Below are 15070 nucleotides of genomic sequence, written 5' to 3' on the forward strand. Positions count from 1 at the left end.
CCCCACAGCGGGGGGACTCTCATGCCCCACCCCACCTCCGACTCCCTTTTATATAGACACCAGTCTGCTCCAAGGAACAAGGCAACCCAGTCCTTCCTTTGGAGACAGCACTTCCACCCTCTGATGCCCATATACTCCTATAAACCTGGGTATCCTCTCTGCGGGGCTGGGTGCCACCTTCATAAAGGGAAGAAATGAATGCAAGTCACCTCCACCCCTTGTGTTTTCCTTCAAGTGATTGAGAGAAGACCTGCCTTGCTTCTGCACAGGGGAGATGTGGAGCACTGGACAGGATAATATCTGGCCAGTAGGATCCTGGGCACAGTATAAATCCATATAACCCGAAGGTGATTTCTCACAAAGCTGGGGGAGTTCAATTTAAGGACAGAACCTGGTTTCTGGCTAAACTGATAATCTAGGGTATCCCTTGTTTGTAGAAGTATAAGCAATGTCTAGGCATGGGCAGAGATCACCCTGGGTGTTCCTAGAGGTAGAGAACATGTTGCTGAAATCTCATGCTGAAAGTCCAAAAACTTCTATTGGTAGCTTCTGGAGCCCTAGGAGTTAACCCCACAGGGCCTTCCTCTGAAGCTAAAGCTGCTCCCTGCAGCCCAAGGACCATTCTCTTTGGCTGCTGCAGCACCATCATCCATTACTTCTGTCTTTCAGCCCCTGCTAAGGGCTGCCTGGATGTTCATTTTAATTACCTCCACCTTGGGAAGAATGCTGAGGTGGGAGATTTGCAGTGACCAAAACCACCTGTGGGGAAGCCAGCACACCCATCTTTCCTACAGCTTCAACCTGAATGATTCCTAGTGATGACAGAATGCAGGGGCAGCAGTTACCCACCCGTCAGTTGCCGCCTCCCAGTTACAGGGCCGGGGTTAACGATGGACAGCCAGCACTTGCACACAGGTGTGGACAAGGTAACCAAAAGCCAGCCATCTTATAGGAGGAGTGTCCTGGCACCCCATGAACACTTGGCAATACAGAGTTTTTGTGTGTGTGTTTTTTTTTTTTTTTTAATTTATACAAGTCAAATGCAGAGCAACCTCCTGCACTGTATATGCAGGAATCAGAATGAGGTATATAAAACATGTACACAGAGAAAATGCTTTTATAGAAAAGTAGAAACCAGTAATGTACTGTTCTTCTCTTCAGCATCACTAACACCAAGGGACCCATGAGGCCTAGGTCCCCTCAGCAAACCACTCCTAGAAATAGTCTGCTGAAGAGAATGGGCCCTACTGACCCCCCTCTCCCTGTGGGGCAGTGGAAGGGCTTTGGGAAGGAAGCACTGGATAGGGAGCACTGCTAAGGCCTCCAAGTGTGACATCAGGGCTTGGAGGCCCTATTGAGCCATTGGCTCAGGGCAGCACAGTGCTGTGAGAAATGTTACTCTCCTCTTGGCCATGCCAGCAGCTTGCTCCATGACCCTGAGCATTACTTTCCCCCGTGGACCCCTGTGTCCAAAGACTTGAGGAACACTAAGGTCCCTTCCAATGGTTCTGATTGTTTTACAAGTTAGGGGTTGTGACCCTAGCTCTGCTACCCCAGAGGAATGCACTGGCCTGGAGGCCACAGAGCCACCTGCAAACTCTGAGCTTAGTTTCTGAGTTAAGAAGCAGAAGCAGCTCACAAGGCCCCACAGTGTAATTCCCATAGGTTAGCTGTTGTCTTACCCCTGAAAAATGAAGAGGTCATTATCCACCCTGAACAGAGACTGTCTAGGGTACCCCAGGTCCCCCTCAGGTCCTGTGGCCTAAAGCAGCCACAGATCCTTTCCTACCCTCTTCCCCAGTGGAATGTTCAATATGATTCTGAATCCCTTCCCCTCTTTTTGAAATAGAGTTCCTGGGCCCAGGGCCAGCCCACGGTTATCAAGGCACATCACCACCAGCAAGCTGGAGCACCCCCAGGAGCCCCCAGCCTAGATCCCATTCTCAAGCCACAGTTTTGACTTCTGTATGAACTCATTTCTGGTTCTCGGAGGTCAGTTGGGAGTTCCATCCCAACTATTTTAAAAACTAAATATATTTTTTAAATACTGCCTCTTGACCCGCTTGACCTGAACTATGGATAACAGTATGCGCCACTCAAGCCCACAGAGAACAAATGGAAGGGCGGAGACTGAGGCCATCTTAGATAATAAAGCAGAGAGGAGCCTGGGGGAGCTCCTTGTCTGTCCCTGGTTCAGTTCCAGGGCACAGGCAATGTTTGGAAGCCCTTGTCAGCAGCACTGCTGTGTGAGCTGCTGCTGTCTCCAACCATAGGCAAAATCCTACTCCAAGGGATGGAGGAGGAGCGCTGGTAAGACCCTGCCCAGCCTCGTCCCCCTCAGCACGACACCTGCTTCTGTTTTAGAATTTAAAAAAAAAAAAAAAAGGTCGAGGGTCGGTTTTAACCACAACAAAGAGTGTAGCTCCTCCCAACTGTAGGAGGGTAGGCTGTCCTGTACCAGTATCTGCCTGGGCTCCTGCCCATTACTGGCGGCTCAGGCCCCAGGAGTGCCTGCCTGCCCCATGAGGGGAGCGCTGCCCTCCTGAAGGTCCACTGGAGTCTGGTTGGTGTGGACCACAATAGTCTTCTCATCCACGATCTCACAGGTAGGGTTGGTGAAAGCAGACAAGGGCAGGGTAATTCGCTGCATCTCCCTCTCACACACCTGCTGGTCATGCTGCTCTTTCAGGTCCTTCCCCCTGGCAGGAAAAGAAGGAAGCATTCAGGCTGTGCCTCCCGCGTGGCTTTGCTCATTAAATAGCATTGCTGCACCCAGGAAGAGGCAAGGGCTAAGCATAGTCAGAGCAAATCGGTGGCTGATGTATGAGATTTCCATTCTGCCAGACTGCCCTAACAAGAAGCTCCCACACCTGTGGTCTCTGCTTCCTCATCTGTAAAACTGGTATATAGTAGCATGAACCTCACACAGCTGCAGACAGGCTCAGTGAAGACAGTGTAGAGGGGAGAGACTGAAAGCAAGATATGGTTTTGTTCTTTCGGCCAAGGGCTCCAAGAGACCCAGAAAACCATCTCAGTGAACCATCTCAGTCCTAACCCATAAAGTTGTGCAGAAAACTGACCTATTCCAAGACAGCTATCTTTTTTTTTTTTTTTTTTTAGATTTTTTTTATTTATTTGACAGAGATCACAAGCAGGCAGAGAGAGAGGAGGAAGCAGGCTCCCCACCGAGCAGAGAGCCGATGCGGGGCTCGATCCCAGGACCCTGAGATCATGATCTGAGCCGAAGGCAGAGGCTTTAGCCCACTGAGTCACCCAGGCGCCCCTCCAAGACAGCTATCTTATTCTAAAGTTCAAGGAAGATGTGAGCACTGGCTGGAAACAAGGACTGTCCCCAGCCCATGCAGGGGGCAAAAGGGACTAAAGGCTGTTCAGGTCAACAGGAGACAATGAAACAGTGACTATCAGATCCCTCCATGTTCACAGACCTTTGAATTCTCATGGTGCTCAGTGACCCAATCAGACCATGACATTGCCCATTTTATTCAAATGGGAGGGCTCACTCCATGCTAAGAACTTTGTGTACATTATTTCACTTCATTCTTGGCTGAACCCCAGCAATTAGGTCTTATCATTCATTTTAGAGATGAAGAAATAGCTCAGAGAAGTCAAGGAGCTCTCCAATAATCTCTAATGGGCTCAAACCCAAGTCCATTGGACTCCACCTGATACTCAGAGAAGTTCTGACCTGATAAGGGTCATCCCAAAGAAATGGTGGCATAGGGACTCAAACCTAGTCTTCTGGCTGCACACGTAGGGCCCTTCCCACTGGCCTGGACCACGTCTGTTGCAGGCCAAAGAGTTTGGTGAGTGTAGCACACTACACACCAGAACCAATACTCAGGACCCAAATCAGCATACTCTGAAGTCACAACTAGACACATGGGCTCAACTGTCAGAGGAAATCTTCCTAGAAGGAGCCCACCCCAAAGAGGCTTTGAAACAGGCAGCTGATGGGTGACTTGGTGAAATAACACAGGCCTACTTCAGACCTCGGGGAGAGCAGATGGATTCCACATCCATCATATGAGGTTACAATGACAAGTTTCTAGAGACTAAGGGATAATGAGAAAACAGCAGGACCTGGAGGGGGTGGAGTCTGCACAGGTGCCTCAGAACTATCTGTAAATCAACCAATTCTATTGCATTCTAGTACCAGCTCAGCCTTGGCTGAGTGACACCTGACAAAACACTTAGCCTTGCTGAGCCTTGGTTTCCTCATCTGTGATATGGGACAATATCTGTCTCAAAATGAGATAATGAATGTGAATGCATTCTGAAAACAGCAGAACTTCTGTAAAACGCACAGAGGAGGTTATTATGATTTGCCCTGAATATGACTTGACTCACCAAGCCATGTTATCTTAATCTGTTTCCCAAGGAAACTCCTACTGACCAGCCAAGGCAATTATTGTTTATGTGACCTCAGCAGCTCCCCTTCTTTCTGGACCTTAATTTTATCATTTGTAAAACAAGGACTTGGGCTTGATAACCTTCAGGACCCCTGACATGTAAGATTCCTCACTTGATATGTTCTCTGATTACCTATTTTTCATTGTAAGGTCACAGAAGGCAAATTTGTGAGCTCATCTCCCTGAGTCACCCTGGGTGACTGAGTTTCTGCATACGCAAGCCTGAGGCACTTACCCCATCCTTATCATTAGCCTCTGTGCTGGATACCACCAACTCCTGCAGCAAAATAACTCCCAGAGCACCCGGAAAGGAAATGGAGGGACATGGGAAGATGGCTGTCTGGCCCAAGTGTATCCCCACTCAGCCTGATTCACTTTGTCCTCTGCTCATCAATTACAGCTGCCACCACAGAAGGAAACACCTCCTTCCATAATCAAACAAAAAGCCAGATTCTTCAAGGTTGCCCATGTAAGGGTAAGGAAAAACTTGGAAGGTCTGGATTTAATTTTACTAAGGGAACTCCAAGTCAGTAGAAGGCCAAAAGGCAATTAACAAAAGCAGAGGAGCATGCAAGTGTCCTTTGCCGAGGCCTGAATTTCAGAATCTAAGGGGCTGGAGGAAGAAGGAAAGTGAGAACTCATACATCCAGAGTACCTAGTAAGGTGCCAGGAAATGACCTTCCCATTATCCAAGATGAAAAGAGCTACCTACGCACCTACTGGATGCCACGTACTTTACATATGTACCACTTCCACACCAATTTTGCAAGATAATATTATCCACATTTTATAGATAAAGAAACTAAGGCTTTGGAGTTGTCCTGCTTTCCTCAGCTACCTTCTTTACCAAGCACCTGGCTATGGCCAGCTATTGATAATGGTCAGGCTGTCTTTAGGGGACAATATATCAGTTCATATTAATGGAGCAGAACAGGACTGGAAGAACAGCCAAGGGTAAAGGAAGGAGGTACTGGGATTCATCTGGATTATAGTCTCATCCATTTAGAGCCTCAAAACACACCCAACCCTAGGGGCCTCCTGTTAATGGTGCTTAGGAGTCTGGAGATGCAGAGGCTGTCCCTAGCTCCTTTCAAGATCCAACACAGACCACCAGGCCTGCCGTATTGACCATCAAGCAGCTCAGTCCCTTCCTACTGCCTTGGTGGTGGGGGAGGGGGTGGGCAGCCAGGCTGTTGTCTGGCAGCCAAGAAGGAACAAAAGGCTTATTCACTGACTCAGCTCCTCTCCTAAGAGGGTGGAGTAGTGTTGACTTACAGTTTTTCCCTTGCCTTTTTATCAGAAAATAAACGCTCCCTCCGGATAGCACAAAACACCGCTCTTGGGGCCGGGACCGGGAGCTGCAGACTGGCTGGCCGAACCCTGTAGCCTAGACAACCATGACAAAGACCCGACAAGGCTGAGTCTTCACCCACCCCCACCTGTGGCCCTACTCCCCTGAGAGGAAGCCTGGTTCCTGCTCGCCCTTCCCAGCCAGGGGAAAGCTCCATCCCATTAGCCTCCTGGTCCTTTGCAGAGTTCAAGGGTTACAGTAATTCTATCCATGACTACAACAGAGCCATGATCAGGAGCTGGGCTGGCCAGAGTCAGCTGGTGTGAATGCAGCTGCTGCCTGCCTCTGACTCCTCTTTGGGGTGATGGAAACAGCCCAGACTTCCTTCATGCAACATAGGTTTCTTCCAATTATTCTTTCACTATTTTCCCAGTTGGAAGTAGTGCTGTGCCATACTGCTGCTCAGGAAAAGTTCCTCAAGGTAGCTAAATCTATGCACACAAACCCTATGCCCAACTACACTGTCTAACTTCATCCTCACAACAAACCTATATGGTATCTATTAAGATCCCTGTTTCAGAGATGGGAAGGCAGATGCAAAGAGGTTAAATTATTTATTTAAACAAATAGCAGAGCTGAGATTTGAACCCAGTACTGTCTGTAGCCACCAGCAGGTAATATTGTCTTTTTAGGTAACATTAGAACTCAGAGGATCATCACATCTGACCTCCTGCCTTTACACCTTTTACAGATGAGGAAACTCTGAGGAAACCAGAGAAGGTAAATTACTTGTCCAGTGTTGCACCCAGAACTGGCAACAGTTCCAAAACTATGTCCTGGTTCTTTTGACTTCCAGGTCCAGCTATTTTTTCAAAGTTTCCATTTTTCCTACTGTCCTTTGCAATTTCAAAGCAAATTTGCGTGACGCTGCTGAACCTCGCTGGGCTTTGGGGAGATACTGATAATCCTTGGACACACTTACTAGCTATGTAAATTAGACATGGCACTTAACTCTTCTAGGTCTCAGAACAGCAGCTTACTGTAGCTTACAGCAGCTTACTGTAAAACGGTGTAAAAAGTGAGCCTTGTGAGGTGCCTGGGTGGCTCAGAGGGTTGAGCCTCTGCCTTTAGCTCAGGTCATGGTCTCAGGGTCCTGGGATCGAGCCCCGCGTTGGGGTCTCTGCTTGGCCGGGAGCCTGCTTCCCTCTCTCTCTCTGCCTGCCTCTCTGCCTACTTGTGTTCTCTCTCTGTGTGTTAAATAAATAAAAATCTTACCAAAAAAAAAAAAAAAAGTGAGCCTTGTAAGTATGGTCATGAGGCTTGAGCTAGATCATCAGGGAAGAGCACTCAGTAAGGTCCTATTTATTTAGAAAGCATGCAATAAATGCTGGCCGCTCTCATGATTATCTAACCTGACTGGTGTTCTGCTTATATTTAATACTTATGATAATCCTGGGTGGGTGGGTATGGGTGTATGGAGGGGGATATATCCCCATTCAACAATCAAGAAACTGAAGTGCAGAGAAACAGCAGAACCTACACTCAACAGCTCTTTCCAGGACACACTGTTCTCTGACTTTGGAGAGAGATGGGAGCTGAGAGCTTGCTCTAGCCCACATGTGGTTTCCTGTTACAGTCTGTTCTCAGAGCACTTTTGCTGAGGAAAGGGGTGGTCCGTTGGTTAGTGACAGGGAGTCTGGTGACTTGGTGCCTTGCCCTGAGTTTACAGGACAGTAAATTCTAGGCCTCAGGGCAGTCCTGTGACAGCCTAGAGAGCAAATTTAGAAGAAAAAAGGCCTGGATTCCTTATTGGGCATGAGAGCTAAGCTCAGAATGAAGAACAGTTCAAGCACCTGGAAACTTTAGTCAGTTCAAGCACCTGGAAACTGTCACAAGATTGGAGAAGAGCCAACTGCTATCCAATGGCTGAGGAAGGAGGAAATATTTCAAGGGCTCAACTCAGCCAACAAGTTTGGGTCTGATTATGAACTGTAGGCCAGGGCCACCACATCATTTTCTCTAACTCGCTGAAATGAACAAGCAGGTGTCCCTGGACCTGCCATGTTAACCATTCCACTAAGGGCAATAGCCTCAGAACAGAAATCAGGAGAGCCTCTTAGGTCAATACTTGATTCTCTCTGAACCCCTGCTTCTGAATCATAGAAAACCAGAGAAGGAACAAGGGCCCAGAGAGTGCTAGTACAGGACTCACATTTTACAGAAGAGAAAAAACAGCTATCACTTATTGACCACTTACTATGTGCTACACAAGCTAAGCTCTGCAGTAGGAAACAGAAGCAACTTGTCCAAAATCACACAGATAGTTTGTGGCAAGACTTAAGACTTGGCTCCACCAAACACTAGGTGTGTGACCTCATGCAAGGTACATAATCTCTCTTGTCTGTTTCCTAATGTGTAAACTGGGGATAATAACAGCATTTGCCTCATAAAGGTGATTGTAAGAACTGAGTTAAAGCATGCAAATTGCTTGAAGCAGGGTCTGGCATATGGCAAATGTTCACTTTTGCCGCTATTGTTGTTGTTATTATTGTTAGCCAACACTTTCCCCTTCTTCATCTGTAAAATGAGGAGGGTAACTAACTACAGTCTCTAACGACACGCTAGGTTTATTTAATGCTGGGTGACCCACCAGGGCTGTGAGCTCAGCCATAGCTCTTACCACTGGAAAATGCTGGCTACCATGCCACTTCCCTTTCAGAAAGCCTTCTCAGACCACAGAAGAGAAATATCACAAGCACTCAGGGCTAGAAGTCAAACCTCCTGATATTGCCCAGACTGGCAAATAATTTTCTTAATGCTGTAAAAATGAATGCAACTCTGACTTATCACCATGCACCCACTATGGACTTTGAGAGTCTTTTCCACACGATATTTCAGAAAGCCTCTCAAAATGAGCATTTCTCCCCCTGTTGTTCCAGCCACAGGCCAGGTCCCTGAGTTTCCCAGGAACCTCTCTGGCTTTCTCATATGTGGTGATGAATAGCAAACAGGTTCTATGTCCTCCAACTCATTTTTTCCTCCTGTTCTGAAGGAGATCCCACTGCTTAGGATCCAGGAAATTCAAGCCCCAACTGCAAAAGGAGTGGCTAGGAACCTTTTATAGTAGGATTTATTTTTATGTATTTTTTAAAATGGGGAGGGGTGGAAGGAATCTTAACAGGCTCCACACCCAGTTCGATGGAGCCCAATGTAGAGCTCAATCTCACAACCCTGAGATCATGACCTGAGCTGAAATCAAGTTGGATGCTTAACCAACTGAGCCGCCCAGGTGCCCCTCTGGTAGAATTTTGTCACTCACAGAAAGAAAGAAATCAACCTCTGGGACTCTACAATGAGTGTTCAGCCTGATTTCTGCAGCACCACTCACTTCATACCAGGCATTTGGGTTAGACAGTAGAGAATCTGGTATCAAAAGAGCTGGGTTTGAATCTTGGTTCTGCCACTCCCAGGCACTGCAACCGTGAGCAAGTCAATTCGCCTCTCTGATGAAAGCTTTCTCATCTGTAAAGTGGGAAACCAGAGCTCCTACCTGACAAGGCTTTTGGGTGAGGAGTAGAGGCACCAAAGGAAAAGGTTTGTCCAAGGTCACCTGCTAAAGACTAGAACCAAGTCTGTACATCTTAAGCTAGTTTTCCTCTTTCAAACTTCACTTCCTTTTTGGGCATGTATGCCACAAAGAAGGCGGATTCGGCTTTATTCACCTTCTTCCCCTCCTGAGAGCCCAGAAGAGAAGCTACTGACCTCTTGTAGGTATAGCCCAAGACGATGCCAGCTCCGATGGCGATGATGATCACCATCATCGTAATGCCCAGCACATAGCCTGCCAAGGAGAGGGCACAAGGTCCCATTAGCCTCACCCCAGATGATCAGAAAATACTTCTTGATGATTGGCACAAGGAGGGGTTGGGACAATCATACCGAGGGTTCCCAGGTCTTTTTTCTCCTTGGAGTTCACCCGCACCCGCTGGCTGATCCCAATCACTGGCTGCACGGCTGCTGCCTCACTCCGGGCAGGCAGGGCGTTGGCAGGAGCGAACACCTGCACCTCCTCTCCACTTGGCACTTCAGACGCCTCCTCAGTTTCTGTTGTGGAGGTTGGAGGGGACAGGGAAGTGGTCTCTGGAGGTGAAGGGTAAACTATGTCTCATTAGAGTGGCCTGAGTGAATTTCACAGCTGAAACTGGCCTGGAGTGTTGGGGGAGGTAGGGAGAAGGGAGTTCACCTTAGGATGCCTACACACACTGAAATCCATCCTTGCCCCAGGGGCAAGACCAAGTCTGAGAGGGCCACACTACAGTTGGGACAAAGCAAATGTGAGAGGAAGGACTAAAAAAGAGCCTCTCTTTCTTTATCTTTATCCGTTCAAATCCTTGCCATCTTTCAAGGCCCGGCTCAGTTTGCCTTCAGTTTGTCTTCTCAAAGGGGTCTCCCTCTGCGCTAAAACAATCCATGAATCCACATTGTTTACCAGTCCCTGTTATATGCGTTACACATCCCATTTAATCTAATTTCAGAGAACGGTCTAGCCGCCTCAGGAGCAACTACCCTTCGCTCTGGAATCTAAGAAACTTCAGATTCAAATCTGGACCCTGTCATTTCCTTCCATGTGTCGCTTAACTTCTCTGAGGCTCAGATCCCCCCAAACACCTTCTTTCCAGGGGCGCTGCGAGTAGAGTGCCTTAATACACAGCAGATGCTACACAAACGACCACTGCACACTGAGGGACTCGCTAAGGGTGTGGGGCCTGGAGTTAAGACCCGTGAGCTCCCGGAGGCTGCGCACCAACGAGGAAGCGCGCGGCCAAGAGGTGGGGCCTCGCCTCCCACGGTTGTTTACAAGGCGCTCGCGGAGGATGAGCTCACTCGGAGAGGCGGCAGCGGCCAATGGGCTTTAGGCCCTGAGGCCTGGAGACAGCCCTGGCCAATCGAACGGCGCGGGGGCGGGGCGGGGCCGGCCGGCGACGCGCGGACGCACGTGCGCGGCGGGTGTAACGGCCGCTCCCAGGCCTCCTTGGGCGTGGGGGTTGCGGGGGGTCCCCAGGTCCTCGGAGTCCGGGCAGGTACCTGGGCAGCGCAGGTCCTCGCAAGGCCGCTTCTCGGGAGCGCCGGCGTTGCCGCTGACGTAGCACCAGGGCCCTCGCGAGTCCTGGTCCGGGTTCCGGCAGTAGCTGTGGTTGCCGGCGTCTGAGAGGGGAGAGAAGGCGCCATGGGACGGGGCCAGGACCCAGACCGCGCCCGCGGCCCGCCGCCCGCCCGCCACCCCCGGCGGACACTCACCCCACTCGGGGGCAGACGCCAGGCCGCTCTGTGCCTGTAGCCAGTTGAGGCAGCGCAGGCCCGGTGCTGGGGAGGGCTGGTCCGCCCGGTACAGGTGGCCGTTGTCCCAGAAGCAGTCTGTGAGGAAGAGGAGCCCCACCGGACGCTGAGTGAGCAGCAGTGGAGCCGGGCCTACCCAGCCTGGGCGACCCCGGCCCGGCTGGGCCTCCCTGACCTCACGTGGAAAACCCCTGCTGCCTTGATTGATGGGTCGTTTTGAGTCCCGAAAAAGAAGGAAGAGAAAGCGGGTCTAAAGCGCCTCTCTGGTGCCCGGCCCTCACTCAGCGGTCAGAGCATGTTAGCTTTGCTTTGGTTTTTGTAAGCCGGAAAGCACTGCACAAGTGCAAGGGGTTGTTATCCTGGAACTTGTGGCCACTTTGGAGGAGTGTGAAGGAGAGGCCTGGGTTCGAGTACCTTTCTGGAGATGTTGGGAGTTTTGAGTCGGTGGGTGGCCGGACCTGAAATTCATCCCTGTGTTGTAATTCCACGTTACATAAACTGGGGTATTCCTTTCACGGATATGGCCCACTGGCACTGGCAACACTCCCAAGAGAATTCTACAAAAGCCTTGATTCAGTCAGGCAAAAGAGAGCCTCAGACTGGAGGGAACCTACCTCATCGCTGCTTGGATGTGACTCCAAACTCCCACTCCCCTCAGCAGGAGAGCATGGGGAAGGAGGGCCTGTGCCCTAACCGTACCATGCAACGCCCCTGAAAAGAGCAGGACTTAGGGAGTAGGGGAGATGAATCCCAAACTTCATGCATTCATGAGCCACAGGCAAGGAGAAGGACAGAGAAAGTGGCTACTTGCCTTTGTTCTTAATGGCAAATATGGAGCTGCAAGTCCCTGACAGGGAAAGGAGGAAAAAGAAGAGGAAAAAAAAAGGGGGGGGGGAGCCTTCTTAGAACGAGAGAAACCAGCTAAAAGCTTCATTTCCAATGATCTTCCTGTCTAGCCTTGCCATGCTTGGGAAACAGCTTTACCCTTTCTACTTCATTAAGTTGCTGCAGGAAGGAAAGATTGTAATCTCACCTCCAGATCCATAGGCTTCTGCTAGGAGCATGTTGCTGATGAGGAATGTTTGCACCCAGGCCAAAAGCATCCTCACCTCCTTTGTCTTGCGGGTGATTGACCAACCAGTGTCCAACCGGGGTCCCCTTGGCGTCGGCTCTGCCTCCCAGTCCCAGCCTTGCAGTCAGACCTGCCCTTGTTATGCTCTTCTGGTAAACAGCCTCTCTTTAGAACTGGGAGCTTCCCAGCTAGCTTGCTGCAGCGAGGTGTTTTCGGCTGAAAGGCGCCCCCTGGGTCCTAAGCCTCCTATGCCGTGCAAGATCACTAAGCCCATAAAGGAACTCCACCCAGATGAGAGAGAAGCAGAGAAGTTCAGGTTGTACTTAGCCGAGGATCAATTTGAGACCTACACTGACTGCATCCCCAGGGCTTTTCATCTCTTCTGTTTCCATTTGTGTGAGTACAGAAAGAGTAACTCTGTCAAAAGGCATCGTTGTGGGGAGGAAGGTTTGAAGTTATAGTCACAAAGGCAGAACAACTTAGGACATGCTAACTGCACAAGCAGGAGGAACTCAAGACCACGTAGGGGGCTCAAGTAAGAGTATCCAGGTGGAAGGAATACTTTTTATCCATTTCTGGAAAAAGAAAAAGGGCCTTTGTGGCTTATACATCTTTATGAACACTGACTTTTTTTTTTTTTTAACAGTATAACTTTGCCAAGATCAGATCAGTCATTTACATTATTTATATTTGGGTTTTGGGGGTGTCATGTATAGTAGGAATACAGAAGGGGTCTCTAGTTGAAAACACATGTTATACAAACATTGGGACATTTGCTTGGCTATATTTAATAGTGTACCCTTTCTACAGCTCTGAATTCATATAAAGGAAGTTAAGTCAAATGTTTGACTTTTTTCATTCACCCTGTGGGAAATCCATTCACAGTGATTTATATCCATCATTAAACCTCACCACATTCATATGACTTAGGCCTTTTGGAGTTAGGCAGAAGGGTCCTCTTCCTGTTTGGCTGACAGTTTGAGTTCCCAGGCAGTCTCAGTAAATGGAGAGACAGAGCAGAGTGATTCTCCAAGACTACCTTGTGACTCAGACAAATCTCAAAATAGAAATAGGAAACTGTTTCGATCTGAGGGCTTGTATCTTTACAGTGTAATTTAGGCAGTAATTTAGGGAGAAGGAAAAAAAAAACCACTAACTTTCAAAAGCTTTATCAAGGAAGAAAGCTAATGTCAATCCATCCAATCTGAAGTAAATTTGAATTTACTACAGTCAGATTTCAGATATGGAAAGGACAGAGATAAATTTAGTTTACTTTTACAGAAGTTTGCTGACTGTGTTTGATTCCCTCAGTCCATTTAATAAGACGTGTTGCTTTGTTTTTGCAATCGTGCTTCTGTTTCTCCACACAAGCTTCTGATCTTCTGACTCCTGACTTGGTCTATGCTGAATATTACCCAGAATCTATAAATTTACTCACATATACATATACACAGGTATGCCAAAATTTTAGGATTTAATAATTCTAATATATTATTCAGGTGCCTTTTAAAAACACATTTATTAATTTTATAATTTTTTGAGAACTTACTACATACTAGATACAGTTCCAGATACTGAGAACATATCTGTGAACAAAATACTTGAAATCTCTTCTCTTATGGAGCTTGTATTCTAGTTGGGAAAGGTAAGTGATAAATATGTAAAGTGTCAGGTGGTCTTAAGTGTCATGAAAAACAAAGTGAAATGGTCAGGGAGAAAGTAACAGGGTGTATTTCATTTGCTAAAGAAAGCTTACATTATTTTTCAGGGAATCAGGATATTTCTATAGGCAGAAGGCTGGAGGAGAAGGGCTCTTTGCACAATTTTCCTTGAGGATCCTAAATCCTCTTACATCACTGCAAGAGAAGTATAATGTACATCCTGTTTCATTACATAAAATATATAGGCTTGAGAAAATGAGAATGCATTTTTTAATTTCAGAGTAACAGGGAGTTCTTTTGGATTGATTGCTCAGCATCTAATCTATTACCTGTGGATGCAGTGAGTGTTCAGTTACCTGATGAAATGCAATTATTAATTAATTATTAATTATTAATGCAGAGCAGACTCTCAAGGGTTACTTCTGCCAAATTATAATACTCTCCCCTCTGATTATAATAGAGACAGGCTATACACGGGCCGGCAGTTGTACCATTTTCAGATTATCTATTGTGCCATGTAGGGGTGCCAGTATTTCTTCCTCAGAATCTCAAACTGCATTACCTGTTGCTATTATCTAAGTTTTCTATTCGGAAAACTGCTGTCTTCTGTAACTTAACTTGATATACAGAGAAACCATATTTTGTGCCATGTGTCTTATCAGGAATAGCACTACCTAGAAAAGATATAAGACAGGCTAGAGGAGATTTTTTTCAGTTTAGTCATCTCTGCTTTTTCTCCCCTGTAAGACACTTATCTGCATGATTTGATTTTTTTTTTCTAGAATGAGAGACTGGTTTCTCAGTCCTTCAAAGACATATTCTATTATAATAAGTTCAGTACTTATTCCTTCCTCAGGGAAATCAGATTTAGTTCAGAGATGTGCCTTTCATCATCATTGATGATGTTTTGGTCTTTTTCTTATGATCTAGTTTTGAACTTTGCTTCATGTATTGGTGCAATATGGCCATATTTCATGGCCTATAGTTACTCCAAATTCCATATTTCTTCTAGAAATATTACTACAATAACAATATGATACAGCACTACTCATATACTCATTTTGAATAGTATATATCCTTGAAGACAACATTGTGAAATATAATACTCATATTTTACTAAATATTTCAGGGATGTTTGATTCTCCGTTTTATATTAAATCATTACTGATCCAGAAAGACAAAGCCATACTGTTAATTCAGGAAATAACCTCCAGAGCATTTCCCAAGAAAGATGGGCAGTTCATTTTGATAACAGGGAATGTTAGTGGAAGAGCTCTAA

At 47.3% G+C, this 15070-nt stretch overlaps 1 protein-coding gene across 2 annotated transcripts; it reads right to left on the bottom strand.

Annotated features, from left to right (window-relative positions):
- Positions 1 to 1011: 1011 nt before the first annotated feature.
- Positions 1012 to 12278, bottom strand: PIK3IP1 (phosphoinositide-3-kinase interacting protein 1). 2 transcript variants are annotated; one of them, XM_046024452.1, is made up of 6 exons: positions 12092 to 12278; positions 11020 to 11136; positions 10807 to 10926; positions 9661 to 9825; positions 9484 to 9562; positions 1012 to 2699 (listed from the first exon to the last, which is right to left on the bottom strand). In XM_046024452.1, the coding sequence occupies exons 1-6, from the start codon at positions 12159 to 12161 to the stop codon at positions 2495 to 2497; spliced, it is 756 nt and encodes a 251-aa protein (XP_045880408.1). In that variant the 5' UTR covers positions 12162 to 12278; the 3' UTR covers positions 1012 to 2494. The 2 variants fall into 2 exon arrangements, with proteins under 2 accessions (XP_045880408.1, XP_045880407.1); XM_046024451.1 differs by having other exon boundaries at positions 1016 to 2699; positions 9661 to 9861.
- Positions 12279 to 15070: the final 2792 nt, after the last annotated feature.

The sequence above is a fragment of the Meles meles genome, chromosome 12, assembly GCF_922984935.1.
Source record: "Meles meles chromosome 12, mMelMel3.1 paternal haplotype, whole genome shotgun sequence".
Lineage (NCBI taxonomy): Eukaryota > Metazoa > Chordata > Mammalia > Carnivora > Mustelidae > Meles > Meles meles.

Bases quoted from the DNA above. Each gene is read 5' to 3' on its own strand.
- PIK3IP1 (XM_046024451.1), bottom strand. From the start codon at position 12,161: ATGCTTTTGGCCTGGGTGCAAACATTCCTCATCAGCAACATGCTCCTA. The intron at 10,927-11,019 runs GTGAGTGTCCGC...CTCCCCTCTCAG, and splicing joins GGCGTCTGCCCCCGAGTGGG to ACGCCGGCAACCACAGCTAC. The intron at 9,862-10,806 runs GTACCTGCCCGG...CTTCACCTCCAG, and splicing joins CGAGGACCTGCGCTGCCCAG to AGACCACTTCCCTGTCCCCT.